This window comes from Hippocampus bargibanti, linkage group LG10 (genome assembly GCF_051943395.1).
Source record: "Hippocampus bargibanti isolate YZ-2025 linkage group LG10, ASM5194339v1, whole genome shotgun sequence".
Lineage (NCBI taxonomy): Eukaryota > Metazoa > Chordata > Actinopteri > Syngnathiformes > Syngnathidae > Hippocampus > Hippocampus bargibanti.
The window spans coordinates 5,447,907-5,473,582 of NC_142743.1; the positions used below are offsets into that span (position 1 = coordinate 5,447,907).

The 25,676-nt window shown below is 44.8% G+C and overlaps 1 protein-coding gene across 3 annotated transcripts in view; it reads left to right on the forward strand.

The window, feature by feature from the left end:
• The window catches only part of LOC148892202 (uncharacterized), a 17,852-nt gene extending 13,828 nt beyond the window's left edge, over positions 1-4,024 (forward strand). For 2 of the 3 annotated variants that reach the window (XM_089006045.1, XM_089006046.1), the window contains 3 exons: positions 644-798; positions 1,801-3,266; positions 3,338-4,024. In XM_089006045.1, the coding sequence (XP_088862171.1) occupies positions 644-798; positions 1,801-3,266; positions 3,338-3,420 (1,704 nt within the window). In that variant the 3' untranslated portion in view covers positions 3,421-4,024. The other variant, XM_089006047.1, reaches the window with a different exon arrangement.
• The last annotated feature ends 21,652 nt before the right edge of the window (positions 4,025-25,676 follow it).

Genomic DNA, 25,676 nt, shown 5'->3' on the forward strand with positions numbered 1-25,676 from the left:
ATGAATGCAATCGTTTTTTGCAACAATGTTTCTTGTTTTGTCTGCTGAAGCGCGATGATTTTGAAAATTATTAACATTCCATACTGTGTATTAAAGGACAGCCGATGTCACTTTTTATTCAAATGCAAATAAAAATGACTTCACGCCAAGACGTCTTGCATTGCTTGTGAATCCAAACAATGGCTTCAGATTCGGATAATATTCTTTCTTGTTACACATCCAGTTATGAATATGTTTCAAATACACTGTAGTTCTGAAGATTAAAGCATACATGTTTACAATCATTAAAGAATTATATGTGCCATTTTGAGGCAACATTGGGGGAACATCTCTCACCCAAAAAAAAAGGGAGCTAATGGCCAGCTCCGTTTCTTATATGGCGCTTGGCTGCCCTCTTTTGGCGGCTTTTGTTTAATGCAGTTCGGCGCAGGATCGGATATATCGATATTTAGACTTTACCGTGTGTATATATATATATATATGTGTATGTGTGTGTGTGTGTGTATATATGTATATGTTTATATGTGTGTGTGTGTGTGTGTGTGTGTGTGTGTGTGTGTGTGTGTGTGTGTGTGTGTGTGTGTGTGTGTGTGTTTATGTACTTTTGTAGTGTGTTCCAAATTGCACAGTTTTGTCTCTGCAGGCCATGGCGTTAGAGGTGGAGTATGCAAAGAAAAGTGAGCAGTGTACAGCACAGCCCGTGAAAGGAGATGAGCCAGACCTCATGCAAGTTCCCAATCCTCCCGAGAAATATCAAGAAGCAAATAAGGGCTCTAGAGAATTAGTACAGCCCTTCAAGTATGTATTATGCAAATGCTTTAAAGGACAACCGACACCAGCGGACAAGTTGCGTCCATAATTTGTAAAATCACTTCAAATGACTACTTAGCGCTTTTTACAGAGATTCCACCGCATGTAGCTATATTTTACATTTTAAGACTCACGCTGAATATTCAGGAAGTCTTGTTTTCAAGTTGATGACGATGCCCTAAGTGACGTCACGGAGGGAACGCCTTTGACCGAGAAAGTGACACACAATGCATTTTGGGTGCTTTTTTTTCATCTGAAAACACTGTTGATTGCTAAATTAGAAGAAAAACTACATAAATAACTAGACGGTGAATTGTTGTGTGTCGCAGCCAATTGTGGTAACACGCATAAAGAAGTTGTTAAGTTTACACAAATTCCCAGCCGACAAATCAGCCCATTTCCAACAGAGCTTGTGCGCCATCTTGTGCATTTTCTAGGCGCTACATTGGAGTCCAGACGGCTCGAATTGATACGGCAGGACTTCTTTAATCGATTGCAAACATTTATGCTTTCCTCTTCAGAACTATTTGAATCATATTCGCAACTGGATGAGTAACAAGAAAGCATCTTCTCCGAATCTTAACTCTCTGAAGCCATTGTTTAGATTCTGGAGCAAGGCAGTTTGTGAAGGCGTATCCTGGTGTGACGTTGTTAACAAGGGGGCGGGTCCTTCTGAATCTCCCCAATTCCGAGCTCATTTTGTTGCAGTTTTGGGACACTAAGTACATATATATGTGTATATATGTGTGTATATATATATATACAGTAAAGTCTCGTTATAAAACACCAATAAAAATTTATTGGTGTTTTGCATTTGACTAAAATATCAGACTGCATGTTTTGGGTATTTTAGATGCTATAAAACGTTTTTCTGATGTCAGTTAGGAAACAAAAAAATGGTGTCGGTTGTCCTTTAAATCTAACCACGATGTGAAATTTAATCTTTAGAAAAATGATGCTGCTCGACCCACTGTGTTTTTTTTTCTCCAGGCTTAACTTTTATAACAGTGGTGAACCAAATTCAAATAACAAGGAGAAGTGTCAGGCTGAACAGGCGGTAGACGTCACGAAAGACGTTGCTCAGTCATGTGAAGCAGCTTTCCAGTCTCTACCAGTTGTCCCCTCCCCTGGGCCGCCAGTTTCATACTCTGTTGAAGCAGTGCTGGCACGAGATTCATCCACTGTCTTCAAAACTCCCTCAAGTCAAATTCCAACCATGCTCTCTGTCTCTCCTGTCTCCTCTGCCAGCAGCAGTTTGGCAAATCATTGCAGAGTACCCAACTCAATTAATGTCCGCACGGCATCTCAATCCACAGAGTTGGGTCACTCACCTGCCACTCCTGAACTAATGCCACAGGTGGAATGTTCCCCTCCCACAGGCGAGTGGAGCTCTGTGAGCCTCCATAATAAAATCTCAGATTTACCACGTCCACAAAATGAGCCTTGGAGAAAGACGACAGCCTGCCAAGAAGCTCCAGAGATTCACTCTGACTATACACCAGCACCTACTTCTACGTCGAAACTCACTCAAGCGGAGAAGTGTGCAGAATACATGATAACTGCACCCAAGATACATAAGACCTCTCTTTATTGTGTTCAAAAAGAGGAAAAGCAACATCCAGCAAGCGACACAACATCCTCTGTTGACTGTGCTCAACATCTCAAGTCCAGCAAGATGGAATTCCAAAGCCTTTTTTCGAGCCCCCCTCATCTGTTGTCTACTCTCAATCCGACAAATAAATTCTCTCCTCTTTATCAGTCACCTCAGATGTCCACAGCGTTCCAAGAGAGTGGTTATGTTCTAACTGCACTGGTCAACCCCTTGAAAACTCACACTTGCCGGAAACCTAGCAATCCCCTTCGTCTGCAGCGCCCGTATTTCAAAAACCCCAAACCTGCTCTCACTCCTGTCGCACCACAGGAATATCGTTCAAGTGGAATGACATTGCAGTGTAAAACTGATAATCCTAGCTTCCCAGCACTCAGTTTCAATAAAAGCTTAAAAACGCCATTCCAAAGCCTTTTTGCAAGCAACGTCCTTGACGCACAGAGGTCAGCAACTTTATCCCCCCCTCGACATTTAACTCAAACTGTCTCTGCTTCTTCTCAATGGACTAACATCAAATATCAAGATTGTTCCACGGAAACGACTGCCGAACCAGACCAGACCCGCACAAATTCTCTGTGCAGCCTTTTCGCCACCCCTCACTCTCTCCTCTCTCCACCACACGTGCCTCAAATAGAAATTTCCCAGCAGAGAGAAGATGCTGCAGATGTTTGGTCAGGCGTCAGTGTAGCTCATTTTCCCACCCTCGTCCCACAAGCACCACCCCCTGCAGAAAATGACAAATTTGTTGATCAAAATCCACAGCAGACTCAAGGAAATTCTCACAAGGGGACACCCACCAGCAAAATGGCAACTCATCAGCAGCTCCACGTCACGCATCCATCCGTTGGTAAGGCCTATTGTAACTCAAGGCTTATGAGCACTATTATGAGTTCTGATATTATCTTTGTCATTCTGTAGATTCTTCACCAGCAGCCACTTCAAATTCTGTCCTGAAAACACTCTTCCTTTCCCTGTGCCCATTTCACCAAGACAGCCAGTAATTGAATGGTATTATTCAATATCTAATATGATAACTGGACACACTTTTGTGTGTTTTACCATGTCCAAAGACATCTGTAAATGCATCTAGGGATGCATATGCACTTTGTAATGCCGCGGTTGTGCCATATTTTTCTTTCTCACAAATGTCATGTTTGGGAATTGTGCCGCTATTGATCAGCTCAAAATGACCTAAGGGTTTATCACATCTGATAATTAACTTCCAATTGTGAAAGGCGTTTACAATGACGCACTTTTAACTTCACGTATACTGGAAAAATGAATTGTAGTTATATTTGTTGGAATCAAATGAGTTCTGAATAGTACCACGCCAAGCTGTCATGTTAGCCCATGTTAGCATCTTAGTATATTTTTGATTGTTTTGTTTTTAAATCTACTGCATCAAGATTGATGTCAACGAGCACATTGGTACTTGCATTTGTTTTTAAAAGCACAAAAATGACTCCACCACCTTGAGGTTTGTACTGTGATCAAATTTGTTTTGCTTTTTTTTCCTTTCCTTTTCCTTTCATAACTGCTGCTGTGAAATGTAAGTGTAATATACATTTCTCCACTGTGAAACGAATAAAGGTAAATCCAATCCAATCCAAATCACTGTAAATAAACCTGAAGGCTCATATATTCTAAAACGCAAAGGGCTGGTTGAACCATGACAGCGCCACTTGACCCATTTTAAGATGTTGTTTTTTTTTTCAGTGCAGTTGTTTTCTTTTGTATTAGCGGGTATTGGATGTGTATGGCTGGCAACCAATTCAGGGTGTCCCCCGCCTTGTGCCCGAAGACAGCTGGCATTGGCTCCAGCACCCCCCGCGACCCTAATGAGGAATAAGCGGTACGGAAAATGGATGGATGGATGAGTATTGGATGTGTTATTTTAGAGGTTTTTTAGCATATATTCCAAAGTAATATGAAATGTAATCTTGAAAATCAAGATCTATGTATTGTCGTATATCTATGCACCCACCCATTTCTTATGTGTTCTTCATATCCAGTTGCGCCTGGAACCCGGACTGCACTCTGGATTTATCAACAATCAGTCAAAGTGTGCACATGTTGAATGGGACTGACCATGCCGCTGCTTGCATGCACTGATGTCGGGAATGTACTCCAACATCAGTGATTATCATGCTATACTAGGGGGTTAAAAAAAAACAAGAGCTTGCAGCTAATGGTGCAAATATATACACTTTTTGGTACTTAGCATAGTGATTTATTCTTACCACTGCTTTTGCAGCCAAAATTTAGAACTCTTTAAAAAACTGTCCAAGCAAGAGTCCTGTCTTTAAACAGTTTAGTACAGATTTGTTTCATGAGGACCACATCTGTCATTTTTTAATGCTTTTTAAATACTTGCACATCGAGGGATGGGCCACTGGCCTACGTGTTTGTTTGTGGAAAAGTTACGACCTGACCAACGCTGAAGGAAGGAGGTGAAGGGTTACAACATAAACCAACGCTATCTTGGCAAAGGCAGCTCGAAACGTCTCCGCGACATCCCGCCAGAAGGATGACGACATCAGAGGAGAGGGATCTAATCCACTGCTGATTTCTTTGTCCGAGCAAAATTTGAATATGAATATCTGAATTTATTTTGCATATATTTTTTCCGCAGACTTTTTCAGACATTTTTTGACGCTAGACATTCAGAATGCTGTAGGAATATTTCTCATCCAACCATTTCAGTGTTAAATTGTACTAAATTGCACCAAGTATTGGATTTTGTCAATTAGATTTTTTTCTTTTTAATTGGTACTTTGGACAGTTGTTTTTTTTCCTGAACACTAGGTGGCCTTGTGCTCATTCAATTCACTGATGATTCTTTTTTGCTCGATGTGGGCCGCTTGAAATTCCGATAAGATTTGGGCTTGATCAAACGACAAATATTCAACATGTTAGTGATGCCATAATATTAAACGACTGTATTAAAATAGCCACATGTTCGAAAATCTTCTGTCTTTGTTCCGCTCTCCACTATGGTAAGGGAGATACGGTGTTGTGGGATCCAGAAAAAAAACACAAGACAAGCAGTGCGATACGTCAGTGGTTTACTTCGAATGCCCAGATGTAATGCAAACGTATGCGTACAACAACTTCCTGTCCAACCCTGTAAATCAGTCCGACACGAAACACTAACCGAAGAATGCGTTGCTGGTTTAAATAAACATTATATATTATATATATATATATATATATATATATATATATATATATATATATATATATATATTAGTATTATTATCATCATCTCAACTGTTATTATAATGTAAACAGAATGGGCCCAGGAGACGTTTGGAAGATAAAGTGAAGCCAGAAGTGTATCCAGACTTGAAAGAGTGGTTTACTTCGAATGCCCAGATGTAATGCAAACGTATGCGCACAACAATTTCCTGTCCAACGATCTAAATCGGTCCGACACGAAACACTAACCGAAGCAAGCTTTCCTTGTTTAAATAAACATTTTCGATATATATCATTTGTAAATCAATGTAACTATGCGAATGTAATCAAAATACTAAATAAGATACATTTCAACCTGTCACACTTTTGGCTGACATTTTCGATATACAGTGGTACCGACGTTCGAACAAAATATTCGAGATATTCTTGCTTCGGCGTTCGAAAGCCAATACGCGAGGGTGGGGAGCTGAGAGGCGCAAAGTTGGCGCGTGCAACGTTTGCGTTGTGTTGCCTGCTTAACTGTACGAGTACTCCACTTTCACAGCGGCTTTCAAAACTCTGAAGTACACTTTTGAGTCAGGGTGTAGTCCGAAGCAGGCTTCTGATTGGCCGCCGGTGCCGAGTATGCAAATTGCCAAACGAACGTGCGAAGACGCAAAAAAGTTGACAGACTGGAACTCTTTTCATACATTCCGTTTGAATTATACTTATCAGAGGTCTTCTTATGTCCATCTCACTGTACTATCAAACAGAAGTGTCGATTAACCATCTCTGTAGTACTCCGGAACATAATAACGGTGTGCACCATACATCCAAGGCATTGTCTGTTCACCATAACATGGTACTGTCCCTACATTGTAACAAGATGGCGAACCAAGCCTGTCATACGTGAATACCTTGGGTCTCCTGTGCTCTCGTCGTGGCCGTTGATTTTCCCCAATATCAGAATTACTGGGGGGTGAATGGGGCAAAGGGGGGCACACAGTCACAGGTGGATCATTTTCCTGACCAATGTTGTCACGTTTTGCAAGGTGGTGATGGCGGGTGCGGGTGACATTTCTTTTGTACATCCTTCCATACATGTTACTTTATCAAGGGGCATCCTAGATAAACTGTCTGCATCAACATTTTTCTTACCAGGACGATATTTAACAGCAAAATGAAAATCAGAAAGTTCTGCAACCCACCTACACCCAGTTGCATTTAACTTAGCAGTCGACAGTACATAAGTGAGTAGATTATTGTCACTAAACACAGTGAAGAATGGTGCATCGTACAAATAATCACGAAACTTGTCTGTGATCGCCCACTTAAGCGCCAAAAATTCGAATTTGCCCGAGTGTAAGTTATAATTCTTCTCAGCTGCCGTTAAAGTCCGAGAGCCATAGGCTGTCACGCGAAGTTTGCCATTTTGTCTTTGGTACAACACAGCACCTAAACCCCGGTTGGAGGCATCTGTATGCAAAATGAAAGGCTGCGCGAAGTCAAGAAAACCTAAAACTGGTGGTTGGACTAAACAGTCTGTTAGCTGCTCTAACGCTAACTGATGCTCATCATTCCACTCAATACGTGTGTTGGAATGCACACTGTTATGTCTCACTTTCCATTTTTTTCCTTGGTGCTGCTGAGTCTCAACATTCAGAGGGGCTTTAAGCAAATCATACAAGGGACTAGCAATACAAGAGAAATCTTTGATGTATTGCCTGTGATAGCTTAATAGTCCCAAAATGGCTCGAAGTTCACCGACAGTAGGTGCTGCCTGTTTTTCAGGGCACGCACTGCTGCTGTATCTGCCGGGACCATTCTGCTCCCCTCAGCAGAGACAATCCTGCCGAGGTACCTCACTTCCGGCTTGAAGAGGTCACACTTTCGGGATTTGAGTTTTATTCTATTTTCTCTGAGACGTCGCAAAACTCGCCTGAGATCACAACATGGTTGTCAAATGTCCCGCTGAAAACAAGAATGTCATCAAGATAGGGGACACATATTTCGTCCCGTAACCCCTCCAGACATTGTTCTATACACCGCTGAAACGATGCTGGTGCATTCATGAGTCCAAAGGGATTCGAATCCATTCATAAAGGCCCCAGGGGGTCACGAAGGCGGTCAGGTGTCGGCTCCCTTTGGACACGAACCCCTGGTGGTATGCTTTGCCTTGGTCCAGGAGCGAGATGATGGTGTTACCCCCAAGGCTGTACACCACGTCCTGCACCCGTGGGATGGGGTGCCGGTCAGGGTATGTATTCAGATTCAGCTCTCTGTAGTCAATACATAAACGCAGTGTACGATCTTTTTTCCTGACACAGACGACAGGGGATGAGTAGGAGGAAGTGGAATTTTCCACCCACCCCTGCGCTATCAAGTCCTGTAAATAATCTTTCACCTCTCTGTACAGTGGCTTTGGTACATACATATATGTCTTTGAAATGGGCTCTGTGTCTTTTAACAAAATGTCCATTTGTAGGTTTTCCACACACCCTATGTCGTCGTCCGATTTTGAAAATGATGCCGATTCCTCTCTCAACATCTGTTGAACGGTCTTTCTTTTATCTTCGTCCAGATGAGAAAGGTCAATTGGGGGGTCCCACTGCTCACTGAGAGGGATGGTGGTATCCTGGACACGGACCTCATTGACAACCGCTGAAGGAAGGTCTCTTTTAAATGTGTTAGCTGGGTAGACAGACCCTACTGATTGCACTGTACCAATAATAGTCTTTACTGGCAACCTAATGTTATGGTTAGTAGGGTTCTGGACACTAACAACTATCTTAGGGATAGAACCTGCCTTTACTGAGACCAACGAGTCACAAAACACAAGGGTGTCAACAAGGACAAGGTCACAAGGAGGGTACAGCAAGTCCTGAAGAATGAATGTCTCTCTGTGTCTTTGTTTTGTCATATTGTCTCTATGCTGTCATATTATTGGTTATTTAGTTTTTTTTTTTGTTATTTTGACTTCAGGATGGCGCCGCGCGAGTGGCTGCCTTTCCAGCAGCTCATGTATTTTGTTTTTCTACTTTCATTCCTTTCATCACTTTGCTGCTGTGAAATGTACATTTCTCCACTGTTAGACTAATAAAGGCAAATCCAATCAAATCCAATCCAATCCAATCCAAAGTCATTTTTTTGCCGCGGGTCACATTGTAGTTATGGTTTCCTCTCGAGCACACAGCAAATTAATGAATAACTCGTTTTCAAATCTGAAGTCAAGAATAATCACTTTTATTGTGGTTGACATCCAAAAATATGAAATTTTGGTTCAGATTTTAGCAATCATCATGGAATTTAACAAGTTTGATTTGCTTTCGCGGGCCGAAAAAAATGATGTGGCGGGCCGGATTTGGCCCGCGGGCCTTCACTTTGACACCTGTGCTCAAGGCCATCTGGCCACTGTGGGTTTTCACTTGGCTCAAAAACCAATGTAACATCTTCCTTAAAGGGCTTAGCCCAGAGATGGGCAAACTACGGCCCGCGGGCTTTTTAATCAGGCCCGCAGAACTTGCCCAAATTATAGTAAAAACAGTGTCTGAAACTCAAGACAAAAAATTAGTGGACAACCGGGCAGTTAACTGAAAGGTAGTGAAGCACAATGAGACAACGAATTACATTAAAAAACATTGTCACAAAGTATAAAGTTTTTTTAATTAAGAATGTACCTAGTACAAATGCGACCTTGCTTAATTTCGGTAAATGTTCATGGCTGTAACTTTTGCTGCAGTAGTCGCTCGTCATTGTGGTGCACAATGCTTCCTACGAGCCACTAAGCCCCTTTAATAAGTCTCACGTACAGTTCACAGTCACGGTTTAATGTAAATTGACGTTTTTTAGCGTCACACATTTGGTTAGCTTCTTTTGAATCTTTCTTCTGGGCTGAGGTTCTGTGCATCTATTTTGGAAAATGATATGCAAATACACAACCTTATAACGCTTACGAAAGTCCGGAAGAAAGAAGCAGACTTCTGATTGGCTGCAGTGCCGAGTATGCAAATTTCAACTGCAGGTACACGTGTATTGTTTGCGCGTGAAGGCAAGGGCGTCAGTGGAGAGTTTGTTGAGCGCGTGGTCAGGACAAACCATCTATAATTTGGCGGAATTTAACACAAGTAGGTATTATTGAGCTTGAATATTTCGTTGTGTAATAATATGTTTTGAATGTTGAAAGTGATTCCATTTTTCAATAAATGTTGATTTCTTTAACTTTGCCCCTTCAATGAAAACTCATTAAAAACAGACGCAATCTTGATAAATCACAGTGCATATGTTATTTTAATGTATTTCCATTTCCTCCTCCAAGTATCTGCGAAATAGTATGTAAACGCCATATTCCTTGAGACAAATTTATTAACTGATCAGGGATATTTTTTACATTTGAAAGACAGTTACTAAATTGGGTTGTATTCTTCTTACTGTGATATGAGGTTTGTACGCACTACATTTAAAGGACATTTTTTTTTGTTTCCCACTGACATCAGAAAAACTTTTATAGCATCTAAAATACCCAAATAAGGCAGGCTGATATTTTTAGTTAAATGAAAAACACCAATAAAAATGACTTCAAAATGAATCCGGAAATGGCCAGTTTCAGAAGGTCCCACCCCCTTGTTCGTGACGTCACGCCAAGACGTCTTGCCTTGCTCGAGAATCAAAGCAATGGCTCAGATTCGGAGAAGATGTTTTCTTGTTACTCATCCAGTTATGAATATGATTCAAATAATTCTGAAGAGGAAAGCATAAATGTTTGCAATTGATTCAAGAAGTACTCCCATATCAATTCGAGCCGTCAATGACAGCAATGTAGCACCCAGAAAATGCAGAAGATTGCGCCCAAGCTCTGTTGGAAATGGGCTGATTTGTCAGCTGGGAATTTGTGTCAGCGAATATCAAATAGTTGTCTTGGTGCAACACACATCGATTCACCATGGCGTTATTTATGTGTTTTCCTTCTAATTTCGGCATCAACACGGATCAACATGAAGTTTTCAGACCAAACAAAGTACCCAAAATGCATTGTGTGTCGCTTTCTCGGTCATGGGCGGTCCAAACGTGACGTCACATGGGGATTGTCATCAACTCGAAAACAAGACTTCATGAATATTCAGCGCAAGTCTTAAAACATAAACTATAGCTATATGCTCTGGAATCTTTGTAAAATACGCTCAGTCGAAGTCATTTGAAGTGATTTTATAAATTATGGACATAACTTGTCCGGAGGCGTCGGTTGTCCTTTAATGCTTTAGGTTTAGTATTCCCAAACACTCCCTCCAAATGCTCCTGGCCCGGCCCCTCTGTCAAATTTTAGAACCCAATGCGGCCCGCGAGTCAAAAAGTTTGCCCACCCCTGGTTTAGCCTGTACTTTGCATGGAATAATAAGTGAGCTATGCCTAGCTATAGTGAATCTCTCATTTGTTGTTTTTACACGGTACTCATGCGCTTGTCCCACACTAACTGCTTTTATGAAAGTGGCAGCTTTATTGCGCTTAAGGTGGGGAAAAGCTAGTCTAACCGATTTCAAGAGCTTTTCTGTATCCCCTTTTTGTGTCTCATTAGAGAGGCTATCTAACACAAGACGCTCAATGACATTAAACCCTATGATAGGACACTGTTGCTGGTTACCTTTTAGTACTAAAACTGGTACAAGTAGCCCTGGGTCCTTAGCACCAAGTTTAAATGGTAACTCAAGCCATCCCACATAAGACATATCCGTTCCATTAGCTGCCACAATATTGAGAGTATTATCAGGGTCAATAAGCTCATTCACATTTTTCAATGACACGTCAGGTAAATTCGTTTGTTTCCATAACTCATCGACAGCACCCACCCTGAGTCCCAGAGTGCTTCAACCCTTTTGTTACCCAAAAAGCACAGAATAAGACATTTCTTTCCCAATAACTCCCTGACCGAAGGTAATTTGCCACTGTTTCTTATCTGTACGGTCGACAAATGACTGCTTATGTCTCTTCTGAACGGGGCCACATGTGTGGGGCTTACATTCCATTTTCATAGCACCACTGTAACACTGGGACCTATCTGTCTCTGTGGTCACACCATGTCCCACTGGGAAAACCCTTTTGAGTTTAAAGCATGGCTCCCGGCTGGGTTCTGTGCTTTGCAGCCTGCTCTGAAATGTTCACCACTTCCACATTTAAAACAGTGCTGACAATATTCTTTACCTGTCTGAATACAAGAATAACACCTGGGCTGAGGGCAACGGGGCATGTAGTACTGCTGAGGGGCGAACCGCTGCTGGAACTGTGCTGCCCCCCTCATCGGCCTGCGACCTGGTGCTGGGTGGTACTGCTGAAGAGCTGATGGGGAGTGCTGGGTGTAGTAGTGCCTGGCTGGTTTATCTACCTGATATGGTGAAGGTGGAGTGAAGGTGGAGTGAAGACGACCCCCAAAATAGGTAGTGGTCAGGCAGACGTTCAGGTCCTCCGCTGGTGTGCTGAGAAGTGGCTGTTGGTTTCTGAATAGTCTCTTTGATCTGGGACACTTCCGCCCGCAGCTCCTTTAACAGAATCATCTCCGACCTCATCTCATTGATCTCTGAAAGGAGTTCATTCGGCACAGTAACAGCTTTTAGGCTGTCTTCTTCCCAATCGGGGCTTGTGTGTCATCTAACTGGACAGTGTTTACCGTGGTCACCCGTGGAGCAGCATTTTTCTTTTTTCCTGTCGCTCTTTTTCATTTGCACATGCTATATGTAATTTTTCGAACAGGACTTCATCTGATGTGGTGGTTAGCAGGAGGAAAGGTTGCATGTCACTCTTTACATTGTCACTCTGCAACCCTGTCAGAACTGTGTGCAGGAATAAACTCTGGACCAATGTAAGATCATGCTTCAAACCTGATTCGGCCTCTTGAGATGCAAAAATAATCCTTTGACGAAGATCCATTGCCCTCAGTAGGAAGTTCTGTGGAGACTCTTTATTGGTCTGCACTTCCGATGAGAGCTGCTTGTACAATTCAGTGGCTCCTCTCTCCTGGTAGTAAGAACGGAGAATCCTTTGTAAAGAAGGTAGGGTGAGGTTCCCTTTCCCTTTGAGGTAACTTCTCAACTGCAGACTCGGTGTTATGGCACGAACCACTGCGTCGATGATCTTGTCCCAGTGGTAGCCTTTACTGAGCCCACTTTCTATCTGTCTCACCAAACTAGGAAATGTGAGTTTGTCTTTTTGACCGAGCTCACCTATTTGTCCAGATATCTTGAAATCTTTGCGCCAGGGGCCAGTGTCTGGGGGCATGCTTCTCTTTTGCACTGCATCTTCACCTTTTTCACTTGGCTTGGCTATTCCTTGTTCAAAATCTTTTATACTTTCAATCAAGTCATTTATACGTAGCAAATCAGACATTCCTCCATCTTCTAGCTCTAATTCAGCTTTCCCGATGTAGTTTGACAAACAATTAATTAGTTGGCCTTGAGTCTTGCCTGTAAGTTTTTCTCTTTTCAGTCCAGATATTTGGATTTCAGCACATAAATGTGACAACTATTGAAAATTCAGTCCAAATAACTTGCCTTTGACGTCCAACTTTAATTCCTCTAACTCCATTTTCGAGAGGGTACACGCAGTTCAACTTCATAGACTTCCAGTGCTAGTGGTGGATGTACGCACAGAGATGCAACCAGGGCACATGTAGAAAAAACCAGTAAACCAATGCCACTCCGACTGGGTTGATTGGGGGATATTCGGCGCAAGCTTCTACCCACGGCGAGTAGACAACACGCGAACGCAAATATCCCAGCGGAGCCTTCAAAATGTTGCGCTCTCCACTATGGTAAGGGAGATACGGTGTTGTGGGATCCAAAAAAAAATACCACAAGACAAGCAGTGCGAAACGTCTTGACTCAACAGTGGTTTACTTCGAATGCCCAGATGTAATGCAAACGTATGCGTACAACTTCCTGTCCAACCCTGTAAATCGGGCCGACACGAAACACTAAACGAAGCAGGCGTTCCTTGTTTAAATAAACATTTTCGATATATATCCTTTGTAAACCAATGTAACTATGCAAATGTAACCAAAATACTCAATAAGATACATTTTAACCTATCACATTTTTCACTAACAGCGGTGACATTTGTTAGTACAAAAGAAGTTTATAGTTACGGCTAAAGGGGGGTATAACTTATTGTCTTCTTCTTCTTTTCCTTTCGGCTTTTCCCCTCAGGGGTCGCCACAGCGAATCAATGTCCTCCATCTATCCCGGTTTTGTGCATCCTCTTCCCTCACACCAGCTACCTTAATGTCCTCTTTGACCACATCCATATACCTCCTCTTCGGTCTTCCTCTCGGTCTCCTGCCTGGCAGTTCAAGGATCAGCATCCTTCTCCCGATATAGTCGCTCTCTCTCCTCAGGACATGTCCAAACTGATAGAGTGTTTATGCACATTAGTAAACATATGTTATTTCATGTTTAGCTTAGTATACATTATGATGAGTGCACGTTTAATTTCAGTCTAATAGCATTATCAATCTTATTAGTTCAATAGTCGTTGCAAAGAAGCAACAGCTCCAACTACAATCTAAGACCCTCCCAACACAGAGTTGTTCGGAACCGATTGGACGGGAAAGATCGACTTGTCCGCAACTGATTGGACAACAGATCGCCACTGTGTATGTTTAAAAACTTGTCAGAGCGGGAGCTCGTTCTCTTTGTTCTCCTATCTTTGTCCGTGTGCTCTTGTCTTCGTCCGACCGAGACGAGAAGTGCCTTTTCTGTCTCATTAGAATAAAGTAGTTTTTTGTTCACCATCTATCGTCGTTGCTGATATTTTTATCACTGAACTTCTGACAAAACCGAACCAGGAAAGACGAACAAGAATTTAATTCGAACACAAACCATCTCAGTCTGGCCTCTCTGACTTTCTCTCCAAAGCCTCTAACATGAATTGTCACTCTAATGTACTCATTCCTGATCCTATCCAACCCGGTCACTCCCAAAGAAAACCTCAACATCTTCAGCTCTGCTACCTCCAGCACTGCTTCCTGTCTTTTCTTCAGTGGCACCGTCTCCAGTCCAAACATCATGGCTGGTCTCACCACTGTTTTCTACACTTTTCTTTTCATCCTAGCTGAAACCCTTCTATCACACATCACACCTGACATTTTTCTCCAGCCACTCCAGCCTGCCTGGCCAGGCTTCTTCACCTCTTTTCCACACTCTCCATTGCTCTGGACAGTTGACCCCAAGTACTTAAAATCCTCCACCTTCTTTATCTCTTCTCCCTGTAGCATCACTCTTGGATCCCTCTCATTCGCACACATATATTCCGTCTTGCTGCGACTGATCTTCATTCCTCTCCTTTCCAGGGCATATCTCCACATCTCTAGTTTCTCCGCCACCTGTTCCCTGTTCTCGCTACAGATCACAATGTCATCTGCAAACATCATGGTCCAATGAGATTCTTGTCTAACATCGTCTGTCAGCCTGTCCATCACCATAGCAAACAAGAAGGGGCTCAGAGCTGACCCCTGGTGGGGTCCCACCTCCACCTTGAATTCCTCAGTCATACCGACAGCGCACCTCACAACTGTCTTACAGTCATGATACATGTCTTGCACCGCTCTGACATACTTTTCCGTCACTCCAGACTTCCTCATGCAATGCCACAGCTCTTCTCTGGGCACCCTGTCATACGCTTTCTCCAGATCTACAAAGACACAATGCAATTCCTTCTGACCTTCTCTGTACTTCTCTATCAGCATTCTTAAAGCAAACACTGCATCTGGCGTACTCTTTTTTGGCATGAAGTCATACTGCTGCTCACAAATGTTCACTTCTGCTCTTAGTCTTGCTTCAACTACTCTTTCCCAGAGTTTCATTGTATGGCTCATCAACTTTATTCCTCTGTAGTTAGTACAACTCTGCACATCTCCTTTGTTCTTAAAAATGGGCACGAGTACACTTCGTCTCCATTCTTCAGGCATCTGTTCACCATCATCCAAGATCTTGTTGAATAATCCAGTCAGGAACACCACCGCCACCTGTCCAAGACACTTCCATACCTCGATTGGTAAATCATCAGACCCGAGTGCCTTTGCCCCCTTCCTCCTCTTCAGCGCCCTCCTCACTTCATCCTTGCTAATGCTTGCTATGTCTTGGTCCACAACAGTCACGTCTTCTACTCTTTGTTCCTTCTCACTTTCCTCATTCATCAATTCTTCAAAGTACTCTTTCCATCTTGCCATCACACTACTGTCACCTGTTAATACATTGCCATCTCTATCCTTAATCACCCGAACCTGCTGCAGGTCCTTACCGTCTTTGTCTCTCTGCCTCGCCAGCCTGTAAAGATCAGTCTCACCTTCCTTGCTGTCTAGCCGAGCATACAAGTCATTATAGGCCTCTTGTTTGGCCTTTGCCACCTTTACTTTACCCGTGCGCTGCATCTCCGTGTACTGCTGTCTACTCTCGTCCGTCCTCTCAGTGTCCCACTTCTTCTTTGCTAACCTCTTTCTCTGTATACACTCCTGCACCTCCCCATTCCACCACCAAGTCTCCTTATCTACCTTTCTTCCACTCAATACACCAAGTACTTTCCGACCTGTCTCTGATTATGTTTGCTGTAGTTTGCCAGTCATCTGGAAGGACCTCTTGCCCACCCAGTGCTTGTCTTACCTCCTTCCTAAATGTCATGCAACACTCTTCCTTTTTCAACTTCCACCATTTTGTCCTCACTTCAGCCTATGGTTTCTTCATCTTCCTCACTGCCAGCGTCATCATCCTACACACCACCAACCTATGCTGTCTGGCTACACTCTCACCAACCACTACTTTGCAGTCACTGATTTCCTTTAGATGGCGCCGTTGACACAAAATGTAGTCTACCTATGTACTTCTGCCTCCACTCTTGTAGGTCACCCTATGTTCCGGTCTCTTCTGAAAGAAAGTATTCACAACAGCCATTTCCATTCTCTTAGCAAAGTCAACCACCATCTGTCCTTCAGCGTTACTCATCTGCAGTCCAAACCTGCCCATCACCTCATCATCTTTGTTTCTTTCGCCAACATGTCCATTGAAGTCTCCACCAATTACAACCCTCTCACTTCTCGGGATGTTCTGTATGACTTCATGAACGTCCAACCTAAATTTCTCCTTCTCTGCCAGCTCACATCCTACTTGTGGGGCATACCCTCAAACAACATTGAACCTCACGCCTTCAATTTCTAGCTTCAGACTCATCATTCTATCTGATACTCTTTTTACTTCTAAGACATTCCTAACAAACTCCTCTTTTAAGATAACCCCAACTCCATTTCTCTTTCTGTCTTTACAATGATAGAACAACTTAAACCCTGACCCTAAGCTTCTAGCCTTTCTCCCTTTCCACCTGGTCTCCTGGACACACAGTATGTCTACCTTCCTTCTCTGCATCATGTCAACCAGCTCTCTACTTTTACCTGTCATTGTTCCTACATTCAAAGTTCCTACTCTTAGTTCTGCACTCTTAGCGTTCCATTTCTCTCTTTTACTCCGGGCACAGCTCCCTCCTCTCCTTCTTCGACCAACAGTAGTCAATTTTCCACTGGCACCCTGAAGGTCAACAGTACCAATGGCGGCCGTTGTTAACCCGAGCATCGACCGATACGGTATTCGCATATTTGTTTTGGCAAACACTTGTACATCGGATGCCCTTCGTGACACAACCCTCTGTATTTATCCGGGCTTGGGACCAGCACAATAAGACACTGGCTTGTGCCCCCTTGTGGCTACATTGTGGTATGTGGTATAACGTATTGTGATTATTTTTATTATTATGATTATTGTTATTTAAGTGCAGTGCATATATTAGAGGAATTTCTCGACATTCAAGTCGGAAATTGTGTAGTTAGCTAGGGGGTTAAATAGACACGCATGGCGGTCAGTGATCCGAGTGGAATTCCTAATTGGGAATTGGATTATATCAGACTTCCACGCTAACCAGCTTCTTTCAGATTGACAGAAGATATGTCCTTGATTGGCTGGTCTAGCGACCGGGCCAGAGAGGGCCCTGCCCTATAGAATGTTTTTTTATCTTTGAATGAATGGAAATTATGTTTGTTCGTTTTGTTTTGTGTTTTGTTTGTGGGAATTTTTATTGTTTAGAATGGGTGACTTTGGACTGACCTGATCAGACCGGACTTGGAAGTGTATGAAAGACGTGAAAGAATGAGGTAATGTTGAGTCAAGGGACAAATCACCACACCAATGCAGATTACACAGGTAGAACACATTTTGCTCAATGCAAAGGTAAAAATATGTATTTGGAAGTACAACTGTTTAATTGGACACGAGCCAGAGATGATCTGGCTGTTAAAAGGCAATGGTTTATGATGTTATTGTTCCTCAAGCCACATCAGACAAGAGCAAGTGTAACCGGCCTCAGGCCTAGGGGATACCTGGGTCGGTCCAAAAGCGTCACAAGCCGGTAGCACTGTGAACGACAAGGAAGAGACTACACCAGACCAACGTGTGTTACTCAGCTTTACACAGCGACAGCGATTTATTACTGACTGCGCATGCGTGAGCTGAGCCAACATTGTCTTCCTCTGTTCCGTTCACAGGTAGTAGTCTAATCGAATAAACATACAGTAACAGAGGTCGTTTCTAAACCCCTACACTCTCCCCTGCTTTAAGAGATGTCTTCCGACATCCTGAACTACACCAACAAAAAGTAGTAGTCAAGTACAAGTAAAAGAACAGTCATCTGTCTGGTCTCTGTAGTGTGGTGTCAGTCACATTCAAGTGCAAGTCTGCTGTCTAATAAGTCCATATACCGTTGGGTAGTAATAGGCTTCAGGTCACACTGGATAATGAGTCATGGGGTAAGGCATGCAAGTATACAAGACATTTGCTCCAGGTCTCCAGGGCTGGTATGATGGATGACCCAAGTGTTCATATGTGAATATTTCTCTGGGTCTTAGAGTCCGAGTAGACCTTCTTGCAAGCAATTCCATTCCACTTTGTGACTCTGTGTCCGGTTCCACCAACTCCGCCGGCGCTCCTGCATCACCCTCATTATCATCCATTAGAGGTTGTTCCGGGCCGTCCTCAGCAGGCAGTGTGTCAGCTGGTGTTGGTTTTGGTAATAATGCTGGTATGACAAATGGAACAGCTTCCTCTAGCTGCTGCATATCCTCTGGTTCCGTAGTTTGTGCCTGGGGTTGGAATTCTGGTGCTACAGCTCTGAGATTGTGCGGTTAAGGTTGAGACGCCCGATGACTGACTGTCTTCCTTGTATACACAGGTAGCCGTCGGAGATTGTTTGAACATCCCTCCTTTTCATCTGAATATTCAGACTCCTGCCCAACTGCTTCTCTGCTATAAGCCTGTCTGTCTGGCTGTTTTTTTCTGTCTATTTTGCACCCTGCATTTCTGTTTATTTTGCACATTACAGGGCTGTTCAACAGGCAAATCGTTGACAGAAAGCAGGAGGTTACAGTGCAACATACGCATAGTTTTGTCTCCATTTTCTGCCTGAACCTTGTACACTAGTCCATCACCCACTCTTTCAACGACCCTGTGGACTCTTTCCTCCCAGTAAGCCCGGAGCTTGCCAGGTGCACCTCTCTCAGATAGGTTCCTGACAAGCACACGATCACCTGGCTGGGTGCAATGCCTTTAACACCACGGTCATAGTATTTCTTCACTTTTTCAGAGCTCTTTTGACTGTTCTCGGAGGCAATTCTGTAAGCATCTTGCATTTGACAGGCTCACTTCCGTGCATGTTCCTGTCGGCTTTTTACTTCTTCGTCAGCTGCCAGACCAAAAACTAAGTCGATGGGCAACCGGAGGGACCGGAGGGATCATAGAGGAGGAAGAATGGTGAATAGCCAGTGGACTCATGTCACATACAGTTGTACACATGAACTACACGAGGCAAATAGTCTTTCCACTCAGCTTTCCTTTCTTCTTGGAGAGTGCGGAGCATCTGTAACAGTGTTCTATTCAGACGTTCGACAGGGTTGCTCTGTGGATGGTATGGGGTGGTTCGGGAATGCGCAATTCCGGACAACTGTTGGAGCCGCTGGAATAGACTGTTTTCAAACTCCAGACGTTGATCATAGTCTCTCAGGATAAGAAAACTGTGAAATAAAATCACTAAACATTTTCTCAGCAGCAGTCTTGCCTGACTTATTCTTAGTCGGGTAGGCTTGTGCGAAACGAGTAAAGTGGTCTACCAGGACTAGAATATACTCATAGCCTCCTTTACTTGGCTCAAGATGGAGATAATCAATAGAAATGAGCTCAAATGCGGCACTAGTAGTGATGTAGCCCATGGGTGCTTTTTCTGGAATGGTGGGTCGTTTCTGTTTGATGCAGGAACACTGGCGAATTACGTAGTTTTCTATTTCGTGCAGCATGAATTGCCAATAGAACCTCTGTCTTGCAAACCCATGTCATCATGCAGGTGTTTGAGCACAGTCGACTTCAGCTTACTAGGGAGAACGAGCTGTTTCCATTTCCCCGCCTGCCTGTATAAAATTCCCTTGTCCACTTTGAGTCTATTCTATTCGTGTACTAGTCTCCTTGACTTTGGTCCCATTTGTCTTTATCTTTGTCATTGGGGTCCCATTCCCTCCTCTTCAGTGTTATCACCACATAGATTGATGCATCCTCTTCCTGAGCAGCTCTGATGTCATCTGGAGTGATAACGGGGACTGTCACCGGAAGAACATCCTCGCCATCAGAGGTGAGTTGCAACACAGCCATCCATGGGACATCATCTAGCCACAGCTTTGTCCCCCTGCCATATAGTGGAAACTATGTCTGGGGGCAAAGTTTCAGTGTACACCTCTGTGTGTCCCTCCAGTTTAACTGGATATCGCGACAGTGTGTCGGCATCAGCATTCGCCTTGCCCGGCCTGTACTTTATTGTGAAGTGTAAATCCGCCAACTCACCCACCCAGCGATGTCCGGTAGCATTGAGTTTGGCCGTCCGTGCTTAGGACATACGCAAGGGGGTTATTGTCCGTGTACACAGTGAATGTGGGTGCATAGTACAGCTAATCTCAAAATTTGTCGCAGATTGCCCACTTCAACGCCAGAAAGTCAAGCTTTCCAGAATGGAGATGGTACTTTTTTCTGAAGGCGAGAGTGTTCTGGATCCAGAAGCAACAACGCAAAGTTTATCTCCCTGCTGCTGATAAAGCACAGCCCCCAGACCTTCATTGGATGCGTCAGTATTTAACACAAACACAAACGCAGTTTAAAGTCTGGGTAGGCTAAAATAGATGGACTGGTCAATATATCTACCAGGCGGGAGACGACAGTACTGTGTTCGGGGGCCCACTGGACAGGTATACCAGAGGGAAGCTGGCCTGACTTGGTGACTTTCCTTTGGCGTGAAACAGTGTTGTTAACTGGTCTCTGGTCAGGCTGAGTGGCACCCTCTACAAGTTTAAACAGCGGCTGTGCAATCCTAGCAAAGTTCTGTACGAAGGATCTATAATAGCCCAAAAAGCCCAATAAAGCTCTGACTTTCCCCACATTGCTTGGTTCTCTTTCTTTTAACTGCAAAACGGCTTCCAGGTATTTAGGGTCTATGCGGACACCGTCACTTGACACGAGACGACCTAAGTACAGTGAGACCTCAACTTACGAAGGCCTTATAATACGAACTTGTCATCATACGAAGGGCAGCGAAAAAAACCCACCACAGGGTCGTGTTCAGCCCAAGAAGAAACACAATAAAATCATTGTCGCTGAGAAGAAGAAGATAATTGAAAAACACGAACGACCTGTGCGTTTGTGTGATTTAGCGACAGAGCGCGGCTATGCTAAGTCCACCATCGCTACCATCCTTCGCAACAAAGAAGCTATCAAAGGTGCGTCTGTTGCAAAAGGTGTTTCCATGCTCTTAAAGCGACGGGGCAATCGAAGAAGTTGAAAAACTTCTGTTAATTTGGATTCACGAAAAGCAGCTATCCGGCGACAGCGCGAGTAAAGCTATTTTATGCGAGAAACCACGGCTAATTCACGCCGATATCGCCATCCGCCAACCTGGAAGTTCGGCGCTTATTCAGGATTTTAAAGCCTGTAACGGATGGTTCGAGAACATCTGAGGGCGAGGAGGAGAAGGCAATGTTGGCAAAGTGGAATGATGTACAGGCTTTTACCGAACAGTTCCATCCAGAAAAGACTGGCTATGACAATCATCAACATGATGAACGATAATGTGATGCCTCAGCCTCGTAACACCTTACAAGTCAGAAAGCAACAGGTGTCAATTAAGAGGTTTTTAATCAGCAAAAAGGATGAGGAGTCTCCAAAGAAGCAAAGAGAAGCCACACCAGAGGTTAAGTTACCAACAGTCCTTCTGTGACTCTCCTTCCATAAGCCATCAACGACCATCAAAAAGGTAAATACAGCTTTATTTTACAGCACAGTTTATTTCTTTAATTACAGTCCTCATGTAATGTGCCTCTCTTTCCAAACAGCAAGTCCCTTTGACCTTCGACCTCCAACGCCATTCCATCAAGTCATCAATGACCATCACAAATGTATATAAAGTGACTTTATGATACAATGCAGTGTATTTCTTTAATTACAATACCATACCACATTTATTATGCATAGGATAAGGTAGGTTGTGTGTAGTTTTAAGGCTTATTTAGTTGAAAAGTATATTTTATGGAAACCCGGGAACGGATTATTCCCATTTTAATGGTTTCCTATGGGAATTTTTTTTCGAGATACACACTTTTCACCTTAAACATTCTGTCTGGGAACCAATTAAGTTCGTAAGTTGAGGTCTCACTGTACCTCAATTGTCGTCTGAACAGTTCACATTTATTTCGACATAGCTTTATGCCATGCTCCCACAGGCGGTGAAGCACTTTCCTCAGGTCCTCTATGTGTTCATGAAATGATTTTGAAAAGCAGAGCACGTCATCCAGATAAGGATAGCAGCATTCGTCCCTCAGGTTATCAAGAACGCCCTCCATACATCTTTGAAAGGCCGCTGGGGCATTAGTTAGGCCGAATGGGAGGCGGAGCCACTCGTACAGCCCCCCAAGGGGTGCTGAAAGCCGTGAGATGCCTGGAACTCTTATCAACAAAGCCCTGGTGGTAAGCGCTGCCTTGGTTGAGTATTGAGAACCAAGAGTAGCCCCCCAGGTTATCCAGAAGGTCTTGAATGCATGGGAGTGGGTGATGATCGGGGACAGTTTTGCGATTTAGCTCCCTAAAGTCAACGCACAGGCGCAAGCTTTTATCTTTTTTCCTAACACAAACCACAGGGGGTCTGTGCTGAAGTGGATTTTTTTATACAACCATGATGAAGTAGGTTTTGCACATAGTCTTTGACCTCTTTGTAAAGGGGTTTTGGAATGGCATTGCACGCTTTTGCACCGGCGTGTTGTCAGTGAGCTGAATCTTGAGTTGTAGGTTTGGAATGCAACCTATATCAGCATCATCTTGTCACGTTCCGGCGGCGACAGTGGCAGCTGATGAGCAGGAACGTTGGGGTTAGGTGGTGGATCGCTAAGCAGGACAGAGGCGTTGGTGCAGACAATCGATTTATCAACAGAAATAATGACTAAACAAACAATGCTAGTGGGCGAGCGGCGACAATCCACCCAACCACACTAACTAACGAAATAAAAAGGCACACGAGGGTGCAAAACAGCCCACGACGTGGGGCAGTAAAATAAACGCGATCGTGGCTAGAATAATATCCTCGGGCAAAGCAACTGACGTACTGAATATCCATACACAGTACTGGTAAGGCCTGAGGCGAAGTATCTTCCGACGCTGGGTAAGTGCCATCGTCGGGTTTAAATGTCCACAAGTCAGTGATGAGGGAATTGACAGCAGCTGGCAGACGGCGGGAGCGGAGGCTCCTCCCAGCTGTCAACTCGCTCATGACAGTACCCCCCCCCCCCCCCTCAACGGACGCCTCCTGGCGGCCCACCCGGTTTGGATGGGTAAGCCTCATGGAATGCCCTCAGGAGCGATGGGTCTAGGATCCAGGCTCGAGGGACCCATTGACGATCCTCCGGTCCGTAGCCTTCCCAGTCGACGAGGTACTGGATGCCCTTTCCCCTGCGCCGCGAATCCAGGATCTCCCGCACTGCGTAGGCCGGTCCTCCGTCCACCATCTCTGGGGGGGTTGAGCAGGGGGAGGAGCCAAGGGGCTGGATTGCACCGGTTTGAGGAGAGAGACATGGAAAACCGTATGGACCTTCATGGAGGCGGGCAGCCGGAGTCGGACTGCGACCAAGTTGATGATGGCCTCCACGGCGAAGGGCCCGCGAATCGCGGCCCCAACTTGGGAGTGGTCCCGGCCAGCCGTAGGTCCTTTGTGGACAACCAGACCTTCTGGCCCACCTGGTAAGCCGGTGCAGGACGACGACGACGATCCGCTACCTTCTGGTTCCGGGCCGCCGTGCGTGATAGGGCTGCCCTGGTCTCCCCCCATACACGATGGGCCCGCCGAAGATGGTGTTGTATCGACGGGACCGCCACCTCCCCCTCCTGTGTAGGAAAGAGCGGCGGCTGGTAGCCATAGGCCGACATAAACGGTGACCGACCTGTGGCTGAGGAGACCAGGTTGTTGTGGGCATATTCCACCCACGGGAGATGGATGGACCAGGCCGAAGGACGATGGAGGCACACGCACCGCAGGGCCGCCTCCAGGTCCTGGTTCTTCCTCTCGGTCTGGCCGTTGGACTGTGGGTGGTAACCGGAGGACAGGCTGGCCGACGCCCCCATGGACCTGCAGAAACGCCTCCAGACACTTGGTCCGACACTATGTCAGTAGGGATCCCGTGGACGACGTGTTTGACCAATAGTGTCGCCGTCTCGATGGCGGATGGCAACTTGGTCAACGGCACGAAGTGTGCCGACTTGGAAAACTGGTCCACTATTGTGAGGATGACCGTCTTACCCCGGGATGGGGGAAGGCCGGCGATAAAGTCCAAAGCTATGTGGGACCAAGGGTGCGGGGGAACGGGTAGGGGTCGGAGTAGTCCTGCCGGGGGCTGATGGCAAACCTTGCCACAGGCGCACGACGGGCAGGCCTTAACGAAGTCCGCCACGTCGTCGCGGAGCCGCGGCCACCAGAATCGCTGGGAGACGAGGTGCTCGGTGCGACTCACCCCTGGAGGCCCCCACTGCAGCACCTGCGAGTGCAGCGACTGGGGAACGAATAGTTTGCCTGTGGGAGTGTTATCGGGAGCCTCCAGGACCCTCCGTTCAACCTCCCACTGGAGCGCCCCCACGATCTGGCGGCCGGGCAGGATGGGTTCCACGAGGTCTTCCTTGCCAGCAGGCTCGTGGAGGGTGTCGGGCTTGGTGTTTTTGGTCCCTGGACAGTAAGTGAGGGTGAAGGAGAAGCAGGTTAAGAAGAGCGCCCACCGTGCCTGGCGTGCGTTCAGCCCAAGCATTGGCAAACTACGGCCCGCGGGCCGCATAGATAAGCTTTTTAATCCAGCCCGCCGAACCTGCGAAATTATAGTAAAAACAGTGTCTGAAACTCATGACAAAAAAAAATAGTGGACAACAGGGCAGGTAACTGAAAAGCTGCCTGCACTATTTTTCACAACTTGAAGCACAATGAGACAATGAATGACATTAAAAAACATTGTCATAAAGTATAAAGTTTGTTTTTTTTAATCAAGATTGTATTTACTACAAATGCTACCTTGCTTAATTTACGGTAAACGTGGATGGCTAGATTTTGCTGCAGTAGTCGATTGTCATTGAGGTGCACAATGCGACGTTTGCATTGGTTCCTACGAACCACTAAGCCCCTTTCATAAGTCTCACGTACACTTTACAGTCACGGTTTAATGTAAATTTACGTTTTGTAGCGTCACATATGTTGTTAGCTTCTTTTGAATATTTCTTCTGGGCTGAGGTTCTGTGCATCTATTTTGGAAAATTATATGCAATTGCACGACTTTATAACGCTTGCGAAAGTCCGGAAGAAAGAAGCAGGCTTCTGATTGGCTGCCGTGCCGAGTGTGCAAATTTCACTGCAGGTAGCCTATGTCTGTGTGCTCGGCGACGGTACACGTGTATTGTTTGCGCGTGAAGGCGAGGGCGTCAGTGAGGAGTTTGTTGAGCGGTCAGGA